At 37.8% G+C, this 22,021-nt stretch overlaps 1 protein-coding gene across 1 annotated transcript in view; it reads right to left on the bottom strand.

Moving 5' to 3' along the window:
• The window catches only part of MAN1A1 (mannosidase alpha class 1A member 1), a gene marked incomplete at its 5' end in the record, with an annotated part of 146,252 nt that overhangs the window by 5,681 nt on the left and 118,550 nt on the right, over positions 1-22,021 (bottom strand). The window contains 4 exons of the mRNA XM_080616416.1: positions 267-439; positions 1,247-1,466; positions 15,598-15,713; positions 19,814-19,907. Of these exons, the coding sequence (XP_080472542.1) occupies positions 267-439; positions 1,247-1,466; positions 15,598-15,713; positions 19,814-19,907 (603 nt within the window). The remainder of the gene's footprint in view (positions 1-266; positions 440-1,246; positions 1,467-15,597; positions 15,714-19,813; positions 19,908-22,021) is intronic.

Genomic DNA, 22,021 nt, shown 5'->3' with positions numbered 1-22,021 from the left:
ATCCAAATATGACCTTGATCTGAGATGTGTTGAAAAAGGAGAAATCACAATCTATTTTTCTAATATACAGTACCGGCAGTATCTGGTTTTGTCAAAATGGTCTTAGTTCATCTATTGAGTAAATGCATCTCTGGAAATTAGAGTAAATATTACTGATTTAAAATATATATTTATGCTCCAAGTACTAACAAGATTCAGATATCATTCAGTAGCTCCCTTAACAAGTTATTGGGATTTAGTAAGAAAAAAGTCCAACAGAACATTACCTCTACAGCTTCCCATCCCCACTGTCTGTACTTTGGGTCATGAGTGAGCCGCCACATGTACATGTAGGTCTCTATGACTTCTGGTCGTAGGATGTAGTATTTTTCATTTTGTCTTGTAGCAATGGCCTCAACACCACCATCAAATCTGAAGGCTTCTGGTCCCAGTTTCATGCCTAGCCAATATAAAGACACATGCTACCATAAAGGCATTTTAAAAGGTTTTGAATTATGTAACCTACCAAATCAACTATCATTTCATGGGGCACAAAGCCAGGTTACCCAAAGAGTATATAATTTCTGAAACATACTGCAGCACCTCTTGGTTTTAATATTTTATAAGTAATTCAGAGTAGGAGAGAGCTGTTCTTCATCAATGCCCTGAACAGCAGTTCCAGTTTGAACAGTGATGCTAACATTTGTATTCTGGAAGACTTAATATAACCAGTAACATGTGAAATTTTGCTTAAAAGACAAGGATATTTACTTTTCTATATCAAACTGGAAAATGCACTCTGGGACCTGAAAAGCTGCTAGGGTTTTTTCTGTAAGGGGATGAAGAATCCAAAGAAATTTCCTGCACAGAAATCCACCTTCTTTGTGCAATTCTGTTGTTTGCAGCATAGCATCAGCAGAACTGAGAACAAAATAATTTTTTGTGCATGAAATGTTTAAAAGCTACATTGATGCCTTAATGAACAGTGTGCCTCTCTTGTTTGTATTTGTCTATATTGAAATTGGCAAAGTGAGAAAAAAGGCTATTACATTAATTACCAGAGTGAGTAGCCATGATTTAGGTGCACAGTAGCTATTTATAAAACACAGCAGGATTCTTAAAGTTGCTTAGAGCAAAGAGGCATATGCTCAGAAAGGATGAAGAGTTCTTACCATCATGCGATTTTCATTCAGCATTATGCAAAAATACTGATGGCTGCCTTCACAAAGTCAAGCTGTGCAACTAAACTCTGCCATGCAGCACTTACTTGTACGATCATAGGATTCATGGCAAGTCCTTGCAATTTCAGCACCAAGCTCAATGTGATGGCCTGTCCTGTCATTGGGTGCTCCATCTGCTCCTAGAGCAAACATGCCTCCAGCAAAACAAGTGAGATGTCCCATCTTGTGTTCAAGCAGTCCACCCTTCCACTCAGCGATGTATGTCAGCCCTCCGCTTGATTTTCGAATGAGGTGGGTCTCTATGGCCTGCAAAAGTACATGGTTTCAAGCCAAAGGTACCATTTGGTAAAGTATGAAGGACAAATTTGTCTTGTATATTGGTTGTTTTTAATCCGTTATTGCCTTTGCTTATAAAGTAAAATGGATAATAGGAGGTAGCATAACCTCAAAGTGCAGCCAAACCAACATAAATTAGTATACATCAGTAATGATGATTAATTTTGCTACAATTTTGATCAATTTAGGCACTACATTTTAAAAAATATTGGAAAGACTTAAAAAATACAATTACATTTTAAAATTATTTTCTTTCCCTCTCTTTGAGCAATTTCAAGTAATTTCACTTTAATGGTGATTAGTGATCCCTTCAGCTTCCATACATCCCATTTTAATTCTGCCTTAAAGGATGTGGTTAATGATATAATTTCATGTCAGTTATATGCAGATGTAACTCATATTCAAAATGCCTGACTCAGTGAGTGCACTAAATGATGTTAGGCCTCTGAGTGTATATGGTATTCCAATGAGTTTCCCCTTCCAGATTGATTTCCTCTGTAGTTAACAATCAAGTGTAGTGTCTTACTGAGATTTCTGGAAGAAACCTAAGCAGAATAAAAATATACAAGTCTCCTAGAGAGAAACAGAAGTTGGTGACATTAGCAATGCATGGTCACTGATTGCAAAACCCAGGAAAACAACCATCCCTTGTGGTAGAAACATAATTAAAAAACTAGAGGAGATGCAGAAGAGCACATTAATTAGAAGCCCACACAGAAAGTAAGCTATTACTCTTTAAAGGGTAATGGAGAGGAGACAAACAATGCTATCATACATTCAGTTACCCAGCAGTGCTCTGGTTTGTTCTATTCAAATCCTAAGATCCAGAAACAGTACTCAACATGCATTATACAAGAGAAAAAACATCAATAACATATCAGTACAGAGAATTACTAACAAAAAAGCCAGGATTTTTTAAAAAAGTGCTAAAAAGAGAAAGTATTGATTGTAGTTATTCCTTCCCATTTGAACATCTGTAAAGGTAGCTTTTATAATCATGAAAAAAATTCTCTAACCTAGAAACACCAGCAGAACAACTGTAAAAGTTTTACTTACTAAGTTCAGAAATGAAAAACATTTAATTTAGCAACATTTCATTAAACACCTTTCAGCATGGTATCCCCATCTCACCAAATCAACAACTCTGTCAAGAACTGATAACTCTTTTGGTCACTAAGCTGTTGAGTCAGAATTTATTTTAAAAATAAACAAATATAAAAATAGATTAATGACTAAATTTACCTATATTGTGATCTTTCAGTAAAGAATTAATGAAAGACAGAATGAAATATTACTGCCCCTTACAGAAATAAGAGTAATCATGCACCTTCAGAACTACAGTAACTAGACCAGAGATGATTCTTGTAGTATGAAAATTGATTTTGCAATGCCAATTAATCTTTCAGAGGGTTTTTTTTCCCCTTTTTTGGCTCAAAAGTAAAGTTCAGGCTGAAAAAAGATGACTTCCACTTGGGAAATTTTAAAATTATTTTGACAAACTGATGTTCAGAAACCAACAAATTGATGTTAATGGATGCTAAGAATGTCACAAAATAAAAATATATTTCCAAATTAATTATTCATGTTTAGTAAAGCAAATCATCTTGGCTTTATAAATGGGTCCTATTAAGAACTAGTACATATGCCTATTAGAAGTTATTTTTATTATGTGTCTCACTTAAAGCTATTTTTATTAGGTAGTTATTTGATATATTACAGACTGTCAAACTACCTTGTCATACTTCGTACAGTCATAGGTCCCTGAGTGCTAGATAATACCTACACTGATGCATATGCCTTTATTAACGGCATGCTAGGTAGCTAATCATTTCTACCTAGCCATGAAATCCAAATAACCTTTGATATGTACAAATAACCTTCAGAATCCATGACCCCAAGTGTGCTGAATTGCAAATCCATCAGCACTCAATAAACTCAAGTTACTCTGGAAGACAGCAAAACAAATATTGTAACTCGGCAAAGCCTAAACTTCGTTTGAAGTTATGTGCTTAGGAACTCATAGTTTGTAGAAGTTACATGATTTAAGCAAACTGACCTTAATCAAACAGCTTTTGTAAAGCACAAAGGGCGAAGGAGCATCTCTTCCAGAAGGCTGGTAGCTCTTTTTGTAGTACTGGCTGTTGTACCAGCAGAGCACACAAAACCACTGCCCTGGAGCTTACAGGGGGACTGGCAAAAGCTTCGACTAAATCTGAGAAGTTTCTTCATGGGCCTTTTTTTGTCTGAGCTATACAAACTGTTCTCATTAAATATAGGTTTCCCTTCTCTCATTGCTACTTATCTACCCTCTGAGACTAGAGATTAGCCACTTGCCCTGGAACAACATTTTCCAAAGGCTTGCTGTTGTGGTTTAAGCCCAGCCGGTAACTCACAACCACGCAGACGCTCACTCACTTCCCCCACCATTCTTCCCCCTACTCCCGGAGGGTTGGGGAGGAGAATTGAAAGAATGTAACTCCCATGGGTTGAGATGAGAACAGTCCAGTAACTAAGGTATAACACAAACCACTACTGCTACCACCAATAATAATAATGATAGAGGAAATAACAAGGAAGAGAATACAACCACTTACAACCCGCTCACCACCCAGCCCAACCTGAGCAGTGATCTAGCCCTTCTGGGTAACTGCCCCCAGTTCTACATCCTGGGCACGATGTGCTGTGGTATGGAATACCTCTTTGGCTAGTTTGGGTCAGGTGTCCTGTCTCTGCTTCCTCACTTCCCTGGCAGAGCATAAGACTCAGAAAGTCCTTGGTCAGACTAAACATTGCTGAGCAACAACTAAAAACATTGGTGTTATCACCACTGTTCCCAGGCTGAAAGTCAAAAACACAGCACTGCACCAGCTACTAAGAAGGAGAAAAATGACTGCTACTGCTGAACCCAGGACACTTGCTAATGAATCTGTAGTATCAAAGTTGCATGAAATCTGGAATAATTCCAGCATGACATCAAAGTGTGAATTTTTTAGATGTGTTACAATTGTTTCTGGAACTCAACATAAAAAAAGTTATTATAAAAAATCAGTATATTTAGAAAGCCTCAAGAATGAAATGCTTTTGATATTAAAAAAAAAAAAAAAGAAAAAAGAAAGAGTGTAACCTGCATGAGTAGAACATAAAAAAAACTCCCCAACATTGACATTTTGAACTGTATTGATAATAGTATTGGCAGCAATAAGACATAGTAAACACTTCCTTTTCCCCGTAAGTCCAGCCTAACTACAATTATTTGTTTCAGAATTTACTTCCAAATAAAGCACTACTTCTGGAATGTATGTTTGTATAAAGCATTAGTATAATAAAATATTTTCAATGTAAACAATGAACAAAAATCAGTACTCTTTCAATTATCAATTCTGAATCTATACCCAAACTGCCAAAATGCCATCTATCATCCACCCATTGGCAATTCATAAACCTGCTATTCATATTTTTACTATTTTTGTGGTTATAATATAATGGTATGTACTTCAGTGCGCAGCACATCAAAATATTTTTCAGTGAGTTTCACAAAGGTTTTAGGTGCCATTAGGCTGGACAGAACTTTCTGAAATACATTCGTTTCTTAAATAAGCTTGAGGTCCAATGCAGGACTACATCACTAGCTAGAATACATGGGCAATTGTTTTAAGTATAAATAATCTTGAACGCAAAGGTGAGAAAGGTGAGCCCTTGTTATCTGCAGTGCTGTGCGTGCAGTTATTATAAAACATGAATATGTAGAATGATTACAAAGATCCACCCAAGTGAAAAGCTCTGTTTCATAGAATTAATCCTGAATTTCATACTTAGGAGCAATTTACTTTTCTTTTGATGTAAGTATCTATACACTTAAAAAATGGGACACATTTATTGAATTGCAGCTAGATTACAACTTGGATCCACCTACAAATAATTCCCTCCTGCACTGGTTGCAGATCAGATGGTGGTTTATTTATCACTATAGAGATTATTATTTCCTTTAACTGTAATAACTATTCTCAATATAAACCAATATATAGTATCTGCAAATAATCAAAAAAAGCTAGAAGAATGGAGTCTTTGATTAGCTGAGGTCCTCCTTCCCCTCTACTCTGCCTTGGTGGGGCCGCATCTGGAATATTGTGTCCAGTTCTGGGCCCTTCAGTTCAAGAAGGACAGGGAATTGCTTGAAAGAGTCCAGCGCAGAGCCACAAAGATGATTAAGGGAGTGAACATCTCCCTTATGAGGAGAGGCTGAGGGAGCTGGGTCTCTTTAGCTTGGAGAAGAGAAGACAGAGGGGTGACCTCATCAATGTTTACAAATATCTAAAGGGTGAGTGTCAGGATGATGGAGCTAGGTTTTTTTAAGTGATGTCCAGTGATAGGACAAGGGGTAATGGGTGTAAACTGGAGCATAAGAGGTTCCATGTGAACATCAGGAAAAACTTCTTTACTGTGAGAGTGACAGAGCACTGGAACAGGTTGCCCAGGGGGGCTGTGGAGTCTCCTACGTTGGAGATATTCAAGGCCCGGCTGGACAAGTTCCTGTGTGATGTACTCTAGGTTACCCTGCTCTTGCAGGGGGGTTGGACTAGATGATCTTTTGAGGTCCCTTCCAACCCTTGGGATTCTGTGATTCTGTGAAAATACATTACTGGTGGATAATTGTTTGGAGTTGGTACAGTTTTTCTTTTAAGTGAATGGAAGTTTCATTTTATTGTTTTTCAGAATCTATTCCTGCAATTCAAATAGTAATTTCTTTCTTTCCATCAAGGTAAAGCAGAGAGATTGTGCAACATAAAAGGCTGCAAAGAAAAAGTGGCTGCAAATGTATGTTCCCAAAGGGAGCAATAGCAGATGCTCCCTGGTAGTGACCAAAAAAAAAAGATATAAAATTTGAGACAGCCTGAAAAAAAGACAGTGGACAGAAAAGGAGAGGAAGGAAGCCAAACTAAAGCAAAATACATATTTGCCAGATATTTAAAGAAATATTTTTGCTACATGTCATGCACCTACAAGCACTTATGGCCCAACTAACTTTTATTGCTGATATAGTTCCTGGCAACTATTTTTTTGTGTGTGTGCTTCTATGTAAGGCTCTACTTACAGTCCTCACGGTAAGAAAGCCTTTAGTTAATTATTTTTCTCCCCATGTTTTGGGAAATTATTTTATCCAGCATGTAAAAATGCTGGAGCACTCAACTAGAAACACAAACAGTCCCTCTTATGGTTTGAATTGTGACTCAAGTGCACCTTGTCTTACTTCTGGCATCGTTCTCATGAGTTCATATATTAAAATTATGCCCTTGCCTATCTGTCACATTGAAAGAACTGCACTGAATGAGACATTAGGAATTGTCTAGATTTTACAGGACTGCAAATTGCACGTGTGTAGTCTCTGTTATTGACAGTACAAGAGAAACTCTTCTGTTTTCCCAGCCTAATTTCCTCCCCTTCATGCCCCCTTTCTTAGAGCAATATGTTCAATTTGTTTTGTATTCTCTGTTTATCAGCCTGCTCCTAAGGCTGTACATTAATTGCATTGCTGTTCCTTTACCCTTACAAAATTAAGCAGAACTGGACTCTCCTAATAAATACTTATTTTCAGTCCTTTAGTTCTTCACTCCTTTAAGGTTTTCACACAGGTTAAATGCTGTCTTCATCACCCCCTTCCTCAGTTCCTGGCTTGATTTTGTGATTTGCAAGTCCTTCATTTGCCCTTTGAATTGTTTAGGACCTTGAACTGGATTGCTTAAAGAGAAACATAAAGGATACAGAACTGAAGTAATCTCACTGTTCAAATGAGTAAAAAAACCTAATCAACAAGCTTATTTTTAATAGAGGGTGGATAATCTCTTGGTGTATTATGCTGACAGGTAATAAAAATATTAACAGAGAAGCCTACTGAGCACAGATGGAGGCTTCTCAGTAAAAAAATTCTGTACCTCTAAGCTGCTCATGCGCCACAAAAAGGCTAACTCTGCTAAAGGAGCAGGGATAACAAATCACAAGCCTCAAATGCAATGCAGAACTGCAGTTCTACTTCCCCTAGCACTTAGGCATTTTACCTCTCTTTTTACAATAACTCTAATTTTGATGAATGAATTTCATTGACTACTGCTGTTTTAACAAAATCCAGGTATTTCATTTCCCACCTCAAGATGTCACTGTAGCTGGAGATAAAACTGTCTTGCAAGTCATAGTCACATATTTCAATTACCTTAATGAATTTGAAACTTCAAAACTATCATCCTAGTTCTAAATTTCCAGGATTAATAATGTTTGTTTTGGGAATAATTACAACTCAGAAGGCTTCTTTACAACAAAGCACAATAAATTATCTCAGTTCAAACTTTTAATACATTTTTCTTCCCTTAGGAATCTTACTGTTTATAAACAGTATTATGACAATTTGAAGCAACAGTATGAAAGAGAATTCTACCACGTGCTATTTCCAGTAATTCAAAGATATATAACGTCAGTTGTTCATTTATTTTAGTATTTAAGGCTTGCACCAATACATTTTATTGCTTTGAAACTGCACACAGCAGGTGGGTCAGGATTACTGTGGTTTTGCATGCTGTTGAGTTTGTAAGTCAATTTTGCCTGTTTTCTTGACTTTAAATTACTTCCTTCATGTTTTCTCTGTTGATCTAATGCAATAGACACTTTTCTTCAGCAGTGTTAATAATTCATCAACTTTATACTTTTATCCAAAATTCCTGAGAGTTTATTATGCAAACATTAAGATTTTCATTAGTACAGCTCTTTTGAGATGGCAGAAAAACACCGCACATTTTCATTTTTTTAAACTTTATGAGTTGATTCTGTTTTCTTAAATATTGTTCATACAGGTTTTAAATACATATTCCAAGATGTCTGAATCACATAAAAGCATACAGCCAGAAAACCTAGGATGAAATAGGAAGTTCAAGCCCTTGTTACAATTTATTTAAATACTGCTGCCAAGGAAAAGAGGCATCTTCTTATCACAAGGTCCTCTCTGCTCACTAAACTGTGCTTTAAAAATCAAACCTGAGATTTGGACATAGAAGAGCTTTCATTTGTTTTAATACAGTATATAAGAAACATTTTGAAAGCAATAAGGCACTTACTGAAGTCTTTTACTACTTTTACATCTTTTTACCGAAGATATGTTATACAGACAAGCTTACCTGTGAAATGAAATATGAATGCTTATAATGGAGCTACCTAAATTTTTGAAATGGAAACACTGGCAAACATTTACTACTGTGCTGTCTATCCATTTGATCACTAAAAAGATAATTATGTTTTAGTGGAAAACTGATAAATTGCTTTTGTCTGAAAATCTAATTATGTTTTTTTTTTCCCGTGTATAGATCTGTAAGTGTCTCTGAGTGCATCAGTGCTCTTGCACTAAATGTACTTATCGCTGTTTTTTCTACCAGAAGGCTGGATTTACTCATATTCTTAAAATAGTATTAATGGAATGGCATGAATCAAAGCAAGTCACTCTCAAAATGTTTCATTTTGTATTTTCTGAATATTCTAGACTATGTATCTCCTGCTCCTGACAAATTCTTTTCATGTCAAAAAAGGAAATGAAAATAGCACAAGTAGTAAGGACAAGGCTGCTGTGACAACAATAGCAAAGCCAAGAGCAAAAAGAGGACAATTTCTCTCACAGGACTTTTCTAGTTCAAATTATCCTTAAAGAGACCTAACAATTTCTGCTGCTTCTCCTTAACAGTTCATAAACAGGCAAACATTTTAATAAGTACTTTGGTGGTGAGGCACTGGAATGGGTTGCCCAGGGAAGTTGTGAATCCTCCATCCCTGGCGGTGTTCAAGGCCAGGTTGGATGAGGCCTTGGGTGGCATGGTTCAGTGTGAGGTGTCCCTGCCCATGGCAGGGGGGTTAGAACTAGATTGTCTTAAGGTCCTTTCCAACCCTAACCATTCTATGATTCTATGATTCTATACCAAACGTAGTCCAAAAAGTCTACTTTCTATGCCAAACACAGTCTTAAGTCCAAAACATAGGCATTGTGCAGTTATATTATTAACAATTTAAAAATCTGCAGAAACCTGTCTTTTTTCTTGATGCTTTCTGTAAGCAGTTGACGGAAGCCTTAAAACTCCTCTCAAGAGGGGAAATACAGCAAAGAGAATAAAGAGGAGCAGTGAGTCCTCTGGATGTTCTCATCTGCTAAGTGTAATGAACTTTGCGTTTCTACATAATACAGCTATACTATTGCTATGTGCAGAACACCAGTGCAGCTGGGTGATAAATATTTTACACGTGACAGCTGGCAAAATATGTAAATAAACTATTAATTTTTACACATTGAAGTTACAGACAATACCTCCCCCCTTCCAAAAAAATAAATGTATGCAGTTGGAATGCTGGGTTCCACACACCGTTTCATTCTGAAGATGGGCTCCTATTGCACCACCCTGTCTGCCCTATTTATGTATTTCCTTCAATGCCAAGAAGTGCTCAAGTACTGAATGTTCAATTCATTGATATATTTTAGCATTACTCAGTTTGACAAACTGTTCTAATTGAGTTGTTGCAGTTCTGTCATTGTCCACATCAGTTATGTACTTTTTAAGATCACTACGATCACAAAGCAAACGACTTCAAGCAACTTAATGGAAACTGCAATCAGCACAGACCAGCCACCAGACTGTCAGAACAGTTAAATAGACACTCATGAAACTCTGGATATGAAAAAGGCCTATGTGCCAATATCATGTTTTCAATTTTCTAACAACACTTTGTTCTCTCCCTCATTTCAATGAGAAAAGAGTCTACATGGATTTGTATTATTTATCTGAAAGTCTGAAATCGTGACAGCTCCGAAGAATATTCGCTACTTAATGCTGACAAATATACACCACACCCCTGCCCGCAGAACCAAAACCGTATAGCTTCCTTTGGCAGAATACAAACAGTATAATAAGGCTAGTCTCAAAGTTAGCAATGTGCAAACAAAAATTATAAGTGATATATTTTATACTAAATATTATATAAAAATTATAGAGTGATCCTCTATACTTTCTGTCTGAATACTCAAAATCCTGAGGCTGAAAATGACTTTTTCACCTTTTGATACCCACAAAAGGTTACTGCATTCCTTAATCACACAACCCAGCCTAGCAAGAGCCTGACTTTCAGGAGTGATGTTGGGATCTGGCAGAGAATGGCCATGGCACTGCTTCACAGCACCTATTCTTCTTTTTGCTATTTCTACTATTTCTGCTTCCACATGCTAGGTTCTCCAGAGATCACTAAGTCGTCTTGCTACAATCTTCTAAGCAGCTGTTACCCAGAATGAAAAATTAAACAATCTAAATGTCTAAAAAGTAAACTATCATGGCTTAAGATAAAGCTGTGCCTCACAGTAGCTTTACCTCTCTGATACCACAGGGCTGCACTGAACCAAGCTGCTTGGGAAGTCCTAGCGAGGGATTCTCCCTACTCCTCTGAAGTTCCTCTGGGCTGAGTTACTGCTCTCTTTACAGCCTTTAGATATGCCCCTTCTCTAGAACTGAGAAGGGGATGAAGGAGCATCAGAGAGAAAGAAAGTATTTAAGATGCTTAACGCTTGCAGCAATGGCCATAAATAAACATAATGGGAAAATCTGGAAAAGATATATGATTATCAGACATCAAGTGTGAGGCAACCTATTGATAAGAATAGCGGGAAAATTGCCCTTCAACTTAAAATGAGTACTGACACATTTAAGAGGAGAGGATGTGATGCAGTTGCTTGTGGCACTGCTGTTGCTAGACTAGATATAAGTGACCCCACAAGGTCCACTTTTTCTCTACATACATTATCATGTTCTCTTACTGAACCTACTTAATTGTGTCTCAGAAATCAACTGTGTTAACTGAAAAGAGTGGGATGGCTCCTGTCCTGGATATTTGCAAAGACTGATAGATTGTTCTGTGGGCAGTTACATGCTCAAAATAGGACTAAAAGCTAAATAGACGTTTGTTTTGTAAGTAAATGTTGCATGCTATCCACCAAAACCAATTTAAGAAGATCTCTTCCTGTATTATATGAAACAGAACATTATATGCATTGCTTTACAAAAGAGAAAAATAAGTTACATTAAAAATACATTCACTTGTCTTTTGTGTGAAATCTAGAGTTTATGAATCCCTCTGATGGCCTTATAAATACATTCATATTATGCTCTGGTATTCAAAATAAGACTGTCTCTGTCCCTTTTCCCTTTAGAAATCAATCCTTTAAATGGCATCAGCAAAATACACATCTTATTTATGGAAAGCAGAAAAAGTTTCTAAATCTAGTTTGACATCTTAGTTATTGCTTTTAACTTAAACCATAAAGCAATCTATAGGTGCTACAAAAATTCTAATAGAAAGAACTCTTTGTTTTAATATGAGTTATAGAAAAATGTAAGAAATCACCCCAAAGCTTTACCTAAATAAATTTCAGCTTTTCACAGTGAACTGTAACACCATATATTTTCATTTGTGGTTTCTGGATTGTGGAAGATATTGAATTAGGCATCAAACCTTCACATTGCTCTTTCAGAATTTGGTGGGTATGTGCTGGACTGAACGGCCAAGAATAATCACACTGTTCCCTTCGGCATAGTCTTAAAAAGATTCTGAAAGCATTGGGGGAAATTTATCTAAGAAAATATGAAGCAGTCTCAGAATGCCCAAAAGTGTAGGCTTAGTCATAAAAAAAGACTGTAGCTTGTGCAGACACTTAAATTAACTTTAATTTAGATAAGTAAGAGATCAATAGCAATAAAGCCAATATTGGGATGGATTTCAAAACAGGCTAGTTACTCGGTGAAGAACCTGTCATCTCAATGGGGCCCAAGCAGTCTTCAGCTTCTGTGAGACACCAACTTCCCTGCTGTTTTCTGAACCAGCTACATTACAGCATCAAGCTGTACCTCCACATGCTGCATGTACACTTTCAGCTTTGGTATAGCTGTACCTCGGTACACGAAGCAGAGAACATGAATGCCATCACTCAGAAAATACTTGAAATAGCCTTCAACCAGCAGCATGGTGAAATCTAGCACATATTTAGTTTGGCCCTCTCAAATGCTGACACAATGGACAGACACAAGGCTTGGACTGCTTAAGATGTAGTACTACTAAAAATATTAAGATAATAGGTATTTCAACTCTAGTCATATACAGCAGAGCTCAGACTCTTGACATTGATATTGCCACATTTGGTGATGTTCCTGACTCGCAATTCTGCTCCCCCAGCTCAATCCCGAGCATGGAGAACCAGCTGCACAATGTGGTGGCCATCACCACTTCTGCTCCCCCCTGTGACCTCAGGATGCCTGCAAGTACTTTCAAAACCAAGGAGATTGTTATCCAGCTATAGCTGAAGTGTGAGTTTAAACAAAGCCATGCTGCTGCACCCTGCAAGGACACAGCTTGGAGCGCTCCCAGTACTCTTCCCTGATGCAGGCAGCTTTCCACCCAGTGGGTGGTTTGGGCTGGCTCAGGAGGCATCCAGGCACACTGCCACTGTGCAGTTGACGTGAGACAGCACACCTGCTTCTGTGGCATACAGCAAGTGACTTCCTGATGTACCTCAGCTCAGCTGTGCTCAAGTCAGGGGAAGGTGAACCTTTCAGCCTTAGTAGGAGCAGCCCAGCACTGGCCATTGAGGCCCATGGCTCTCTTGAACTCTCAGTTATCAGGTGCTATCAACATGCCACGGCTGCTTCTCAGCAGAATGGGAGGCAATGCGCTCACAGTCCTTCTGACAAGGGTGATGGTCACAACACATTTGTGATATTCTGCCTGCAATGGTATCCAGAATAGACATACTAGCAAAGGCATGTGGGTTTTTTAACTACATGAGTCTCTGCATTAGCACTTAGCCTGTGTAAGAAGTGTTTAAAAGAGAAACATGACGTTATTAAACCAGTGGAAGTAGAAGACTGGAAGTAGCTTTGAGGTGCTTCAGAATGCCTTCCATGGTAAGATGAATTGATACTGTATTATCAGACACTTTGTTCTCTCTGTTTGGCTGCCAACCTAATGGCTGAGCTATTACAGTATCACTGTTCTTATGTTAAAGCCTCAAATGCACTCAAACCTAATTTAAAATCCACCTTTTGGTCTGAAGCTAAAACCACATTAAGCAGTGAAAATGAAGCTGACTGCATCCAAATCTGCACTTACAAAATTAAAGGCAGGATTTTTTTAGCAGAGGATACTTGGTCGTCAGATTTACTACCACCAGAGATCACACCCTACCGCAAATCATCACAAATGACTTTTCTTTCTAATGAGAAATGCACCTCATTTGCTGGGCTGCATCAAAAGGAGCATGATCAGCAGGTACAGGGAAGTGACTCTCCGCCTCTACTCCACCTTTGTGAGACCCCACCTTGGAGTACTGCATTCAGCTTTGGGGCCCTGAAGATAAGAAAGATGTGAACCTTTTGGAGAAAGTCCAGAGGAGGGCCACAAAGATGCTCAGAGGGATGAAGCACCTTTCCTATGGAGACAGGCTGAGATCAGGTTATTCAGCCTGGAGAAGAGAAGGCTCTGGGGAGACCTTAGAGCAGCTTTTAGTGCCTAAAAGGGATCTGAAAGAAATCTGGAGAGGTACTTTTTACAAGTGCATGTAGTGACAGAACCAGGGGCAATGGCTTTAAACAGAAAGAGGGGAGATTTAGACTAGACATTAGGAAAAAATTCTTTACTGTGAGGGTGGTGAGGCACTGGCACAGGTTGCCCAGAGAAGGTGTGGATGCACCATCCCTGGAACTGTTCAAGGCCAGGTTGGAATGGGTTTTGAGCAACCTGGTCTAGCGGAAGCTGTCCCTGCCAGTGGCAGGGGGTTTGGAACTGGATGATCTTTAAGGTCCCTTCCAACACAAATCATTCTATGATTCCATGCAAAAAATAAATAAACTAATAAATAAAAGAAAAAAAAGATAGTTGCAATGAGCCAGGGTTGCATTTTTTTAACGTCACCACTTTTTGTGGTACAGGAATTAAAAGGGGACTTATATCTCTTCACTAGGGACAGTGCATTTCTAGATGTATCGAAGAATAAGCAGATATTGCTTAGCGTCTCAAAGCCTTGTCTACCGTGGCACTGTACATACATACAGTTAGTAAGAGATAGAAGTCCCGGCCCTAGAGAGCTTCCAGCCAAAACAGATGAAAGGATGGGGAAAAAAAAAGTAATATCATTCTCTTTTTCTTTTATGTGTATGTATATGTATATGTATGTATATGTGTGTATATATATGTGCGCACGCTTGTGTGTATGTATATATATATGAAAGCAATGAACTGAGACAATAGGTCATTTGCCCAAGACTGGAAGGAAAGCCTGTAAATATGAATTTAAACTTAATCTTTCTCATGTCTCAATCTGGTGTCACAAACCCATTATTTTTCCCAAAACAGCATATTAAGGGAATACCGTCAATAACAAAGCAAACTGCAGACCAGAAGGATCATAAATAAAATTTGACATAGAATTGTAAGTATAAACAATTCTGATTTTTGAAAACTTTCTTTTGTGTCAAAATTGAATAACTGGTTGCTTTCACAGAAGCTGGCATATATACACCTCTTGTAACAAAAAGGCATTATGCAACAAAACCTGTTTTTATTTATCATCTATCATAATACAGTGATCCCTGTGTTGCCCACAATCAAAATATTCTGACAGCTGAAATATAAGATCAAAACACAACAGAGGAGCTCCCTCCTGGATATAAGGAAAAAGGACAGAAGGAATATATTTAGGGATGATGGAGGAAAAAAGAATTGAACTTCTATCTGAGAGCTGCTCGTAGATTCATTTTTGTTGCATATTTTATACTTTTCTCCTCCAGTATCAGAGAAGACTGACTGTATTGCAGTTGGAAAGAAATAGCTATACTTCAAGACTCTGCTCTTTCCCACAGTATCTGTATTCCTCTTGCATTTATATTTGATGAAGTCTTTTTAAAAGCAAAACTAATTCTTTAGAAAAACACAACTGTGGTGGCAAAGACATAAATCTCTCACATTGTTTCTTGAGCCTTTCTCTTTAGGATTATTACAGATTAGATTATTATGGAAAGTAAGATTTAACTATCTTATATACCTGAACAGCATCATAATACATTTTCTTGCCTTCTTCATCTGTCTTGTCCGTCATCAGCCATGCCTTAAGCAAATATTCATAAAAGCTATCCCCAAGCCCTCCAATAGAGACATGATCTAAAAAGGAAGAAAGAGATTGAACAGCAATTTCATCTTCAGTCTGGGCAATAAAATACATGAAACAGTGCATTTAACGATCTCTTCCTACAACAATCTTTAATAAATGTAAGCCTGGAACCTCAGGAAAAACTTAGCTGGATATACAGAGAATTATTTCTTTAAATGGTAACTTCTTTGTCAAGTTAAAGCACCAGAGTTATTTAATATCCACAATGTGCCACAGGAGTTCATGGCAAAGAAACAAGAATTTACATGTTTAACATTAAATTCACATACTCTATCCCATACAAAAATGTATTAATCCAAGTTCTAAAACCAGGAAGAAAAGTAGAAAGAGCTCTCTAATTTGATAAATGTTTCCCCCTCTTTAACATGCAAGCATTGTTTTCATTTGCTCTCCCATTCACTAATGCTCCATTTAAGTCACTTCATAAAAAAGGATGAAATGTTTTAGCTCATTACTGCAGAGTTGAATTTCAGGTTACTTAATTGGTATTTCAAAATGCCAACCCATATATTTAAAAATAATATTACATTTTTGAACCTCTGGCTGCTCTCAGAACTCAGCAGTGATTTTGGAAGAAATAAAGAAGACTTTGCCAAATCTACAGAAGATTACTGCTATCACACTACTTTATTCTGCCCTTTGCTTACTATGTGAAATAATCTGGTACTATGCATGTGGTGATTATTCAACTGCACACGTTTAGGACACAACCCTGCAAACCCTAACATCACATAAGTTGGACCATTTGGTGTGAGTTGCACCAGTGATGTGCAAGTTAGTGATGATCTTAGCTGCTTGCACAAGGTTGCATTCACTTGCTGTGTAGGAGCCTAAAATATTCTTGGAAAAAAATTAAGGGGCTATCACAGTTTCAGCATAGATCCTCTAAACACATGAAATTCCACAACTATATATATATACATGTATATATATATATATGCTTATGAAGTGTTTCTTTAAGCTCCATTAAACTAAGAACACTAACTAGAGGTTTTCTTTTTTTAAGTTAGCGCTGCCTGGTAACATTAAGGGATTTGGCATTTATTGAGTCTTCAGTGAAAGGATTTCTAAGTAAGCGCTTTACCGGTACTAGTCATTTATAACCATCAATTTTACACTGAGGAAGGGATCTACTAATTCCGCCCAAGACATCCAGGATGGTGATGTGGTTACATATATCATGCAACAAGTCCGTGGGTCCATACCACAAAATTCTGGGCATGACAAAAGCAAGACACGCATGAGTTAATCCAGGATCATAAAGCGAGATGCAGAAGGGTTACTGGTACAGAGCTCGCACTTCCCAACACCTGACCTTAGCTTCAAAGGTCTGGCTCTGTTGGAGGAATTCGACAGAACCCAAAGAATTTATTTTTAAACTTAGTGTGTTCTCTTGGAAGGCCTCCTTTCACCTTCTGAATAGGTTGCAAAGCCATGCAAATGTATGAGAGACTTTTATTCCATTCAAACTTTTTTAACTTTTTTCAATCCAGTAGCCTGTGACATACAAGAATAATTTCGTCTTCCAAATGTATCCTGTCCCTTTGCCTAACAAATGCATTGTAGGTTCAAACACTCTGCCCCATTTTGAACGAGATACATTAAATTCCTGGAAAGAATGCACCATTTATTTAAATGCTTATGATCCAAAAGGAAAAGAGGCTTCTTTAAAAAAATGAGAACATTTTCTATGATCGAAGGCTGATCTTTGAACAGCAGCATTTAAATGACCTTTACAGTTTCCTAAATAAATTACCATAGAAACCTCTGACATTTGCAAACTAAATAGCACAAGCACAGTTTCATCAATAATAAGCCCTGTTATTATATACATTATTGCAGTAGACAAATCCAATTGATACATGCTGCAGCAAATCACTGTCAGTTTACTGTCAAAATAACAAGGGCTAAATGAATTTATGGAAACAATGGCAGTGATCCAGCAGTGTCCTTCACAGCTACAGCATTGCTAGAAAAGAAATGTTCAGAAACTATTCCTCCCTCCCTACTTCATGGTTGAGAAAATACTTCTCTCTTGTACCAGTGAAGATTCTAGGTTGTTTGGGTTTTTTTCCCCTGTTGTAATCAACTGAAAACAGCCTAGAAAAACAATTTCAAATAAAACATCTTTAGTCTTACATTCTGGTCTTCTACTATGGGAAAAAAAAATGATAAAACAGTGTCAGAGGACAGAGGCAGCTGAATTGGAAGAGATGCAACAAGATCAAATTTGCTTGTGCTGCTTCAGCGTGTAGGCACTGACTGCAGCAACATCTGTGTTCATCGTACCTGCATGTGCAGGAAGTACTTTCTTTGTCAATACTATATGCTATTGGAAGACACAGCTGGTATAAACAAAGTTTTCCTATGCACACCATAAAGAACTGGCATTTAATGTGAACAAGGAGTACACAAGGCACAATTATACTAAGAACAGGGAAATGGCAAAGCCCATAAGGCTACTTAACTGCTTTAAAATAAAAAAGGCAGAGCCACTGACTGTGTTAGTTGAAACTAACTAGAAAGATCTGTTCTCATGCAGCTCACCAAAACACTGAGTTTTTGTGAGTGACTGAACCCAAGGAAGGAGGTAACTGGACCTGGCTCACAGATGCTGAGGTGGCCTTCTAACTAAACCTGATGCCTATTGCTAAAGGATCAACACTTCCAGTAGGAGGTTTTAATGTGTTACAAAGCTGTACTGAAACCAACAGGGGTAACAAGTGGGCGCACATCTCTCAGATCTGCAAACAGATGTCAGAGATTACACCAACATGCTAACCAGACTCGATGCTTATGCACATGGGTGCCACAGCCCTTGTGGCACGGTGACCTGAAGGATACCTCACAGCACAGCAAACTAGAAGGCTTTTTAAAATGATGGGCATACTTCTAATTCACAAAAGGAAATGGCCTTTACCTTGATGGGATAATACAAGTGAGCAGCACAACCTTTTTGCACATCTTTTTAATTCAGAGTATGACACAAAACACTCAAAAAATGTTATTTTTTCAATAAAACACTCGTTCTTTGCATTTGTGAAAATTACCTTATTACCCAGACTGTGGCCAGTCCCATAAGGACTCCAGAATCAGACTTACTTCTGCCGTAGCTATATCCTAAACAAACCATTATATTCCAAAACTTCTCCAGTCCTCTCCCTCTCTTGTATTGTCTAACCAGCACCAACACGGATGATCTACAGGACCATCTCATCTACTTGTGTCTTTTCAGACCAAGGTAGTGTATCTTGCTTGTTTCTTTCAATAATGTAGAAATGAAAAAATATAAGAACATTGAATCACATGAACTGCATGGTGGCAGACCAAGCCTCAGTAGGGAAGGTGGAAAAAGAAGTGGGGTCTCTAGAATTGTGACCCTGCACACTATGTAGGCTTTGAATATGTTATGAAGAGCAGAGAAGGCAATGTACAAGAAAAGGGCTGGTCATCAGGAAGTGGCTAAGAACTTCAAATACTTCAAGCATTTTATTATACTCTTTCCCTTCTAATTTTGGTGTATCCAGTAATAGTTCCAAGGCGACTAATGCCATGACACAGTTTTGTTTCATTTGCTTCCTCAGTTGTTGGCATTAGGCTTCAACAGAAATCACAGCTAGTATTAACTGAAAAGACTTGCTTTATTTTTCTATTTTTACCTTCAGTGGAGCCACACCACTCTAAAAATATGGAAGTTGATTCACACCAGCTGATTATTTTTCCTTAAATAGCTACTTTAGAGAGCACTTCAGATTTTTGAATAAAAGGCTTTTGTAGCCTACAAGTTCCTTTCCAAAACAATATATTCAGACACTTCCCCACTTGCAGAAGCCATACAATGAAATATCAATAAAAGTACATTAAAATACAGCAAGTAGGATGATTATTTTTGTAGTATTTTTTTTTTACATTGTACAGAACCTCAGATATAATGTGGGTTTTTATACTTTTTAAAAAGTTCTTTATAAATATATATATATATATCTATATATATCTAAAAGCCACATAGCACTGATTAAAGAAAGAAGTTAACGACTGCAAACACCATATCGACAGACAGGTGACAGTAACAAAGAAGAGATCTACTTACGTTGGCCCCATTGGCCACTGCTAGGATTCAGATAGTTGGGGTAAAGGCCCTCTGGTTTATCCAGTCGATTTAGAACTTTTCGGATATTCATTACCTATTGGAAAGGTACAAACCACTGAGCACTGATCCATTTTCCCCACAGCCCAAATAAAACAGTGTAGCTACAAAAGTACAAATATGCTCAAAAATTTAAAAAAAAGTCTTACTTAACTCATACACCTGAATACCTCTGTTCAAATATATTGCTATTGCAAAAGATCCTCTAAGCTGATAGCATCATGGAAAGAAGCTCCTCAAAACCTCTGGAAGTTCTTCATCAAATACCAGTAATGAAACCACGCAACAGAAGCGAGCTCTGAAGTTCAGGGCTTGCCATACAGGGTATCTATCTCACCTCTCCACAGGATACTGAAATTCACGGAGGCTAGTTGCCTTAACTAAGCTACTTCAGCACTCCAGCATTATATTCTTCACATACACAAATCAGAAATGGTATTTAATATTAAGCCTATCACCTAGTTCAGATGCAGAAGTGCGTTGTAAAGCAGTTTTGCCTGGAAAGGAGAGCACTGCTGCAACTGAGCTTCATACAACCAGCTTGCCCAGCAGAAACCCATGCAGCATGGAACACTCCGCTGACACTGCTAAGGAGCTCACAACAAATGAGAGGCCCAGGGAAACAATTACAGTGCAGATGCTCTGCAGCTGGAGTCATCCAGCAGCATAATCCATTGCAGAGCACATGAAATAATTTATGTTGAATTAAAACATTTACAGAAAAAGCTAATGTAGCAACTTGGGACAATGAAGATCCTGAGCACCACAGACCAGTCTGTAACAAAAAGGTACTGACAGCTTCATTATAACACCCTGAATGCCACAGGTCAAGTAACTAGCTGCTGAAAAAGAAGATAAATTACCTTTTCTAGGATCTCCAATTGTGGTACACAAACTGCCTTCTGCATTTTGACACTATGTTGCTGACAGTCATTGCCCAAAAGCAGACTGCAACAAGACCTAGACTTCATTTAATGAATTCTTCTGTGAATCCTTCAATGCAAAGCTTATTCCAGTGTTTCTTCTTCTTTATCAAGCAAACCAGCCCTGGAAAGGCTTGCCTCAGAGGGATGTAGAATTGCAATCTCTAAAGGGTTTTAAAAGCAGCTTACATAAATAGATTTCCAGTGTCTTGCAGCTATAGCTCAATGCCACTTTGGAAGAGAACCATAGGCGAGCATTTTTGAGATACACACTTTCATCACACTTTAATTGTCTCCTAGTAGAACAAATGTTATACATTAAATTACCATAAGTGCCAAAAGATAATTAAGCTATTTAGCAAGTTTGTTTCTGGCTGTTCCTTGAAGCTGTAACCTACCCATCCCTCCCCCCAGCCTAGCTCAGATTTATTTAAGAGAAGCTCTGTCTTCAAATTCACTCTAAATACATTAACATTCCTAGGAGTTTGATTCACAAAATTGATTTCAGTGCTGACAGTGGTACTGTAGCAAAGTCATTCAGTCCCTTAAATTTGGTACAACTAGTATTCAGTTTAGATTCTACCACTGCTTTTAAACCTATGGCTAAACATTTGGAGTCTCATTATTGATTAGATTATTAATTAGGTAATACCACTTTTAGCTAACATGGGGCAGTTGCAGTAAGAACACAAAACCAAAACAAGTGGAAGTTTTAATTAGGGAGCAAAAAAAAAAAAGATGATAAATGGTAGTGTATTATAAAGAACAGGACTCACTATTAACACACCAAAAAGCAAAGCAGAATTGTTTAGGTGGGAATTGAGGGAAAGAGGAGTTGCTTTCCATGGCTTTTGTAAACAGAAAGTATCTAGAAGACCGTGTTCTCAAATTTTGGAAGAATAGGTAAGCATGGCAAGAGCTTTGTCAAATGATGTTTTCTTGGGATTTTTTCCCTTCCTCCAAAGAAAGTTCAAAGGTCAGTGCAACAGGAGGGCTTTATGACCACACTGACAGCAGTAATACTATACATCACTTCGAAAACTAAACTTGCTGAAATGACACAAGGTAGCTGTAGCGCTCTGCTTTCTACAGACATCACATATTACCCCAAATATAATGCCAACTTTTGTTCTCATGGCATTCGGGCTCTACCGTCTGATTGTCTAATGTGATACTAATTTATAACATAAACAGAAACTACATGTTTTATGGGCCCAGGTAAGTGCTA

Source organism: Psittacula echo (assembly GCF_963264785.1).
Source record: "Psittacula echo genome assembly, chromosome: 4".
Taxonomy (NCBI): Eukaryota; Metazoa; Chordata; class Aves; order Psittaciformes; family Psittacidae; genus Psittacula; species Psittacula echo.
The sequence above is the reverse complement of the archived record's forward strand: the minus strand, read 5'-3'. Positions and strand labels throughout refer to the sequence as shown.